At 56.5% G+C, this 8,334-nt stretch overlaps 1 protein-coding gene across 1 annotated transcript in view; it reads left to right on the top strand.

Annotated features, from left to right (window-relative positions):
- The first annotated feature begins 1,863 nt into the window (after positions 1–1,863).
- Positions 1,864–8,334, top strand: part of MYT1 (myelin transcription factor 1) — a 38,487-nt gene continuing 32,016 nt past the window's right edge. The window contains exons 1-2 of the mRNA XM_039237030.1: positions 1,864–1,918; positions 2,909–2,939. Of these exons, the coding sequence (XP_039092961.1) occupies positions 1,864–1,918; positions 2,909–2,939 (86 nt within the window). The remainder of the gene's footprint in view (positions 1,919–2,908; positions 2,940–8,334) is intronic.

The raw sequence follows: 8,334 nt of genomic DNA, 5'->3' as shown, positions 1-8,334 counted from the left end.
GAAGGCTGTAATAAACGCACAGCTCAGGGCACCGTGGCTCTGTAGCCCAGGGTCGGCAGGTTGCATAAATTACCCCAGGTTTTGATTTTTCTTCCTTAACAAATCACATAAATCATTGCATGTTAGTGCCACCTGGGGTGGGGGGAGGTTCACTTTGCAAATTTTCCCTTACTGATTGGGGGGATCCCTTCCCTTCCTTGGAGGGCGGTGCCTCAGACACTTGTCCCCTGCAGGACTTTAGGCCCTAGAGCCCCACTTTTGTTGCTCTTCCTTCCTCTCTCCTGCTCCTTCTTCTTCCCACTGTCTGGCTTTCCCTTTGACAGCCTCGGGTATGGCCTGGCACAGGTGGTGAGGCCTGTGGGCCCTGGCTCTCCTGGAGCCTCCTGGGGCTCCTGCGGTGCATGGGGTTCATCCTGCCAGGCAGAGGTCCCTTCCCACCTGGCCTCTCTCCCTTGGAGACAAAGAACGTTTCTGGGGTCCCACCCGACTCCTACGTCTTCATTATATATCTGCCCAGATTTGTCTGGGTGACATAGGTCCAAGATTCTATGTAATGACCTGTAGCCCCTGAGGGCATCCCCCACCTTGAGCCTCTCTGTGACCCTTGTCCCCAGGCTTCATCCTCCTGGGGCTCTCCTTCAACTCCCTCATGGTACATACCGGCAGTGTTCCCCATAGAAGTTAGTCAGGGGGCAGGGAATGTGGGGGTGTACTGATGGGCTCAGGCGGGTGGCCAGAGGATGTGAGGGGTTCTGCATTGTGTGGGGTGCCCCATCCCCCTCGGAAAGCTCCACTCACCCTCTTGGAGAAGCGACATCCCTGGGAGGGTGGACTGTGGGTCCTGTCCAGATGGCCCCTTGGTCTGCATTCCTGTTTTAGACTGGCTTTCACCTGAGACTGCTTCCCACCTCTAAAGCTGGACTATATAGCACAGTGGTCACGGGCACTTAGCATGTGGCCAATGACACTCAGATGTGCTGTGAATCCAGGTGTGATGCCGGGTTTCTAAGAATTAACACAAAATAGAATCCCACTCGTGATTTTCATATTGATTACTGTTGAAATGAGGCTTTGGATAGGTTGGGCTAGGTAAGGTTTAGTATTAAAATCTGTTCCATGTTTCCTTTTACATTTATAACATGGCTGTTAGAACATTTACGGTGGTGTGTGTAACTTGCACTTCATTTTCCCTGAGTGGTGGTGCCCTGGCGGCCCCTGTACCTCTCAGAACACACATGCCTCGAGCGTCCCGTCTCACTTGGGGAAGGTGTGCTCAGGCTGCCTGTCCTTGGGCTCTTCCGAGGATGGCACAGGGTAAAAATCGAAGTCATTCATTTCTGAACACTTTGTGGAGGCCCGTTCTGGTCCCAGCCACCTGTTTCTGAGAGAATGATCCCAGTATGGTAAGGCACTCACTCCCGTGGGAAGCTCGGCTCTGGGACCCAGTGGGTGACCTGTCATGGTGCCTTACACCTGCCGCCCCGGGGAGTGGTGGGTGGAACTCCTCAGCCAGGAGGCCGTCTTCTATGAAACCCTAATAACATTTGTGAAGAGCTGGTGGGTGGGGTAGGACCTGCTTTAGGTTCCTGCTCTGCTGTGAGTGTGGGGGCAGTGGGCGGGCTGGGAACAGGAGCGAGGGACACCCCCCAGGGCTGGCGGCCTCTGTCCCGAAGCACCCCCATACCTGTTGCTCCTGGTCTCAGGCCTCCCTCTCCCGCGAGCCCACTCCTTGTCTTTCTGTGTCACAGATTCACCTTCGCCAGCAAAGCTTGAGCCAGAAAAATGGCTGGAGGTCCAGCGCAGCCATCGAGGGGTGGTTCTGTGCTGGGTTTCGGTTAACATCACAGTTGTTTTTGCTTGCAGATGAGCTTAGAACATGAGGATAAGCGGGCTCGTACGCGATCCAAGGCCCTCCGAGGTGAGTGCCGTCCCCTCCCCGCCAGGTCTGGCTTTGAGTCCCAGGCCCTAAAGCAGTAAATGTCACTTTCCTCAGGAAAACAGAACCCCACAGTGATGACCAGGCCCTGGGATGCTTCTCCCCTTACGCTGGGCACTTGGGGTCCATGGTGTCTGGTGGCCTCAGGCCTCTTCAGCCTCAAGGTCTCTAAGAGGGCTGCTGCGAGGCCCAGACAAAGCTGCCTGGGGTGGAGGTGAGGAGGCAGACAGTTCCGCAGAGAGAGGAAGGCAGAGCTCAGCCAGCAGACCTTCTTGTTTGGAACTGAGATGCTTCCAGGCCCCTGCCACCAGCCTCCTTGCCTCCCAGGACGTCGGTCTTGGTGCTGGAGGGCTGTGGGGGGTTGTCAGGTGGAACTGGCAGCAGGGTGGGGAGATAGGGAGCCAAGGCCCTGCCGACCCCTTGGCCAGCCTCACCTCCCTGGCTCCATGAACACACACTGGGCCAGGGCTGCATGCCCCCGTGCATGGGTGGCCTTCAGGGAGTGGCTAGAACACTGAGCTTCTCAGGTGAGCTGCCCAGTTGGACCCTTGTGCATTTTGCCCCCAGTTGCCTCATCACTGAGGGACCAGCCTCTTGGCCCATCTGTTCTCTCTGTCCAGCTTTATCTGCTGGGTCAGGTTTCCTGTTGGAAGCTGACTTCTAGCTGCAGTTAAAGAAAGAGATACCGTCCTGGCCCTGAGGGCCCAGAGAGCCTGTGTTAGGTGGGGCACCTGACCCACTCTGCCAAACCACCAGCCTCTCACGGGGGAGAGTCTGGTACAAGCATCAGGCTAGAGGTGGCAGCTCACTCCACTGGACCCTGCAGGACATTCTAGGAGGTCAGGAAAGATGGGGTTCCATTCTCACTGGGATTGCGTCCGCTTTTTATTCCATTTGTGCCATAAGGGCGATGTGCCTTTTCAGTTCGGACTCCCACATGTGTTTCCCTGTTTCTCTCTTTCTCTCACCCAGTGCCCCCCGAGCCCACAGGTGCCGACCTCAGGTAAGAAAGGCTTTCTGCTAGCACCCAGCATTGCGCATGCCTGTGACCCTGAACACCCAAAACGTCCCACACTGGGCACTTTGGATTGACCAACCCCACCCCTGAACCCCTTTCCTCCGTGCCACGAGTGCAGCTGTCTTCACCTTGCCCCTGTCCTCCCCCACCTCTGCCCTGGCCCTGCCACGCAGCCAGCCTCGACACAGGGGCACAGATGTGCTCACACCCGGTCGCCACCAGGACCTGACTGTCCCATGGTCCCCAGCCAGCATCAAGGTGCTGTATTGGTGGACTCTCACAAATGCTTCTGCGTCTGGTGGTCTGAGGCCCTGTTTGGCCAGAGATGAGGAAAGAGGCTGCCCAGGTCCCAAGTTTTCCACTGACTCCAGATGCAGACAGTGGTTTTGTATGTTGGTGATCTTGCAATGGCTTAGCCCTGTGACTTTCCAGATTCTAGGTCACATCTCACGAGGCATGAGCACCCTGAGGAGGAGGAAGGGAGGACGGCCTACTGTGGCGATTTGCTGGGTCAGAGCAGGAGGAGCCAGGCTCTCCCCGCCCCCCCCCCCCCCCCACCTGCTGGCTTCTGTCCTGGGCTCGGCTCCTGGGGTTGTGTGTGTGGGGAGGCCAGAGAGAAAGCCGCCCCGGTGCCTGTGTGTCAGGACTGCCCCCTGGCACCACCCACACATCCTTTGGACTCATGACTCTATGGGTCTAGGCTCTTCTGGTGCCTTCAGTGCTGTTCTGCTCAGACAGCACTGATGACGTCCAGCAACCAACCAAGAAAATCAGCCCCTAATTCCTCCCACCTTTTCTGAGGAGGGGTAGTGCCAACGTATTCTGGCTCAAACATTAAAGAAGAAAGGGAAGTGCTGTTGTTGAGGGTCCCAGTGTGCCAGGTGGGCACCAGGGGCCCCATTTAATTTTCACAAATTCCCCTGAGACGAAGCCAGGCTTGGACTACAGCCGAGGTCACCTGCCAGAGGCTCATCATCCTTGGAGGACAGAAGGTCTCCAAGTCTATCTACCCTCTTTCCCATAGCACTTCTGGTGCCAAGCACACCACAGAGCCCGCAGTCCCTGGCCCCCGAGACAGCGGGCAAGGGCTGCATTGGTTTGGTGCTCTGTCCATGCTAAGAGGCCGTGGGTGACAACCACACCCCAGTGGGGGTTTCTGTGAGCTTCCAGACTCCCAGCTGGGGACAAACAGAACAGTCTAGTTTCTGAGGGTCAGTGCTGTTCGTTCGCTGCTCTCCCTGCCACGAGGCTGGAACAGTTCTTCCCACATAACTGCATCAGTCTAGGGCATCAGCATTTCTTTGCTCTTAGGGGGAAAGATTCTCACTCAACTGAACAAGTCTGGGGCCAGGACTGTCTTATTCTTCGCCAGAGTTCTTGACGGGTGGCTTTGGCCAGCCAGGGAAATGAGGGGACCCCAGAGTGTCCCAGCAACCCTCTAACTATTGAGGCTATGACTTGGCAACAGAAAGGAAGGGGTGCAGAGAGGGAGACTGGATGCTCAGAGCCCAGGTGTGCGGCGGGCTCTGCCATAGCGGCACAGCATGGTGTTGCTCTCAGGACACACTTCCTTTGCTATTGTTGTCCTGTTTGTGAAGTGCGGAAACCGAGGCTCAGAGGGTTAAAGTTTGTCCAACCAGAAGAGCTGAATCACACACTCCACTCACTGCTCAAAGCCCCAGCCTCTGTCACAGGGTGGGAGGGTCAGAATGGAGAGGCAGCCAAACCAGGACGACAGAAGCGGCACAGAGCCTGCTTCCCCCCCCCCCCCCCCCCCCCCCCCCCCCCCCCCCCCNCCCCCCCCCCCCCCCCCCCCCCCCCCCCCCCGCGCACTGGGGTTAATTCCCTGGAGGGGAGGCGCCCTCAGGTGGGTGGGTCAGTGAATGGGTGCTCAAAGGGGCAGGGGCACAGGGTGGAGAGCTGGTTTCCAGGAGGGGATACCATTTCCCCTGGGGCCGTGTTACATTCAGTGGGGCCTCTTCAGGACAGTGAAGGGGAGGGGGCTGGCCATAGGACCTGAGGAAGCTCTGGGTTTTGGTGATAGCAATTAATTTTGGCAACAGATGAAGTTATGGAGGAAGTTGGAAAGGCAAGTCCAAAGAGCTAGGTTTTCTCTTGTAATTCTGAAACAGCAAAAGCAAAAATGACTCTGAAAATAGATTTGTTCTAAAATACTCTCAGAGAGGGCCCGTCCAGTGTACGGCAGAGGTTTGCACGAGCAGCTTCGTTATTTGTGTGGTCTCAACGTATTTACTTGGTAATAGTGAGACCCGTATACTTTTTAATGGGGGAAAACTAGGGACAAATGCATTGATGCCTGCTAGCAACAATGTCTTTGGCAATTCTTCAAGTTTGGGGGAATGGCTGCTTGGAGTAAAATGGAGGAGTCTATGCTGAAGAATTGCACATGTTCTGCCGGGAAGGTGCCAGTCACTCTTGTGTTCACAACCGCTCATTGGCCGTGAGCTACACGTGGGGATGTGGTCTGTGGTGCCCTCGTGGTTGTCACCCCTTAATTGTGCATGTCAGCCGCCATAGGCATCTTTATGCCGCAAGAATGGGCAGCTACTACAAGCCAGGACTTCTTCCCCCTTCCAGCACAGCAGCGGATATGGTCACACAAGCAGATGAGCCCCCGGTCCTGGTGAGGTGTACGCCGAAGGTGCCAGCACGGGGAGAAAGCTCACTGTGGCCTGGAAGAGAAACATTGTGATGTTAGAAAAAGTCATACAGAATCACTGGAAGGGAGGGCTGCGTTAGGGAGAAGCTCTATTTGGGGACCTTACTCTGTGAATGAGGGAATGAGGCATCACTGTCCCAGAATTTGCCACTGCCCCCTGCTCCAGTTTGTCTCTTCCCCAGCTCACACAGAGTTCCCAGGAAGCTGCTTGTGCTCGGAGCAGTGGCATGGCAGTTGTCGTGATGAGAGCAGAGCAGAAGGCCGATCAGGAGCAGGTGAGGCTCTCATTGCCTTCTCCTGCCTCTGGAGCCCACTTTGCTTCTCCGTGCCCTGAATTTAATACTGAGTGCCCAAGAGAAAGCAAATGGATCTGGTGGTTCTTTCCTTCATATCAGTGAAGAACCAATAAACACTCCCCATTTGTATGTTAGTCGGGGCCCATCTGCTGTCACACCACCTCGGAGTGGCTCTGCTGGAGGCGTTGGCTGGTGTGAAGGTGGGGCACCCAACTCCTCTGTAGATGGAAGTGGCTGGACCCCTTCTGGAGCATTTTCTGGGCCGCCTCCAAGTCCTAGGAGAGTTGCCCATCTGTCACCACTGCACCCTGGTTCCCTCCCAGCCCATCTGACCTCACCTGAGCCACCTGTCCCCCTGTGAGCCAGTGGTCAGCTCCTGCCTACAGGACAGATGGCGGTGGGGGCAGTGTCCTCCACCTGCCTCCAGAGGGCTGGAGGGAAGCCAGTCCCTTTGAGAGGTGGTCGCTGAGTGTGGGCCTCCAGCTGGGATCTGGCTCCTCTTGGCCTTGGCCTTGACTTCCCTTGACACCGTTGTCTATGTTCAAATACCTCAAAGCGGTAACCAGGACCCTGGTGCTGACTGTGCTGACTGTGAGCAGGCCCTCTGTAAGCCTTCCTGACTATCTCTCTGTCTCTGCCACACTCAGGGAAACTGGGGAGTTCAGGGAGAGGGTTTGGCTGGGTGTGCCTCATCCCACATGCTGGGAAGAGGCTCCAGAGGCCTGGAGCTGGTACTGCTTCTTCACTCAGGCCCTGAGCACTCTCTGTGCACCAGTGATGCCACCACACTGGGGGTGCTTGTAGGGGACCATGAGGCATAGGCTGGTGGCATTGCAGCCACTGGGCTTTGGTCAGGCCTCACGTCGCCTCTGTTGGATGTTCCCTTGGCTGCTGCGTGGGGAGCAGGAGCATGGGGATTCCAGCTTCTCCTCCCAGAGCGGCCCTCACCTGCTCCACACATGTGGGCTCCCAGCCTATCCTGCTCTTTTTAGGCGAGAGGCCAGGAGTCTTCTGAACTGGTGGGTGGAGGTGTGGCTTGGAGCTGGTGACGTGTTTGGGGGCAGTGCCAGTGGCCTGCAGGCCTCCACAGCAGCTGTCACATAATTGCCTGATTAACTCAGTGATTAATCGGCTAATTGGGACCTCAGCTTCAAATCCCCAATAACAAGGACCTTTTGTGAAAAGTCTCAAAGCTAGCTCTTGAGAGAGTGAAAGCAAGCATGGGGCATAGATTTTAGAATAGACAGGCTGGGGGCAGCAGTAAGTCCTGTCTGTCTGGAAAGGAAATCCACAATGAAATGTGGCATGTCTTCCCTCCCTCTCTCTCACTTTCCCTCTGACTTCCTCCCTCCCCTCCTTTTCCCTTCTTCCCTTTCTCCTTTCCTTTCTTCTTTTCAAATACAGGAAAACCAGCTCTGAGATCAGCCACGGTGGCCTTGGGCCTTGCGGAGGGCCTCAGGGAGTTTCTCGCTCCCCCTCGCTCCCCCTCCCTCCGCCTCGGGCTGCTGGGCTGCTGTTGAGCTCAGGGTGGGGCTCTGCCTCCACAGACTGTTCTGTTTCTCCCTGACCAGTTGATGAGTGTGGCCTGCATGGCTACTTGGGCCCCACAGTGCTCTGCAGTCAGGTCCGTGATCAATTAAATTAGAAACCATCAGGTGTGTCTAGACAGAAGTTGAGGGCCATGCCCCTTCTGGGGGCCACTCCACCCTTCCCACCCAGGATCTGGGAAGGCCTGATCTGAGGTGGGGAGCTCAGACCCCGTGACGCCAATCCGTTTAAAAACAAGGTCTTCCTGTCTTGGGCACCTGGGGAGGGCCCCTCCCAGGAGGAGCTCAGACACCCCTCCTCTGGGTGATCTCCCATGCCTTCTCTATTTCTCTGGGCATCAGTTGGCCGTTCTGGAAAATGAAGTGATGGTAGCGTCTTGCAGTCTGTGGTTTGTGGATGTGCTCAGCAGCCCAGAGGACCGTGGACTCATGTGGAGCTGACTCTAGGTGAAGTGGGTTGGGTGGTGTACCCTGTGCCCACGATCAGAAGTTTCCAGAGCTTTCTGTGGTTTGGTTCAGTGGGGAGACAGATGACAGTGGAAGATGAGGAACTCCTGGGGGTCGTATCTTCAAACCCCATGCGTTTGCTGGCTGCCAGGTGGGAGTTGCCCGAGGCCCGGCAGCATCCCCACCCACGTCTTACTGCAGTCCCTGGGTCATCAGCCTTCCTGGACTCACCTTCCTGCACCAGGAACCACCAGGCTGCAGGTTCTGGAGGAGGGTTGTAGCTGGGGGCTTGTAGCTTGGGCCATGCCTGGATATTTACATAGAGCGTTCCTGCCTGGAGGCACTTGCTTACTTTGCCGGGCCAAGGGCATGCCTGGCAGGGGCTGCGGGCCTCAAAGCACCGGTGAGGC

Source organism: Hyaena hyaena, unplaced genomic scaffold (assembly GCF_003009895.1).
Source record: "Hyaena hyaena isolate Hyena2069 unplaced genomic scaffold, ASM300989v1 scaffold_118, whole genome shotgun sequence".
Lineage (NCBI taxonomy): Eukaryota > Metazoa > Chordata > Mammalia > Carnivora > Hyaenidae > Hyaena > Hyaena hyaena.
This window is presented reverse-complemented; position numbering and strand designations above follow the sequence as displayed.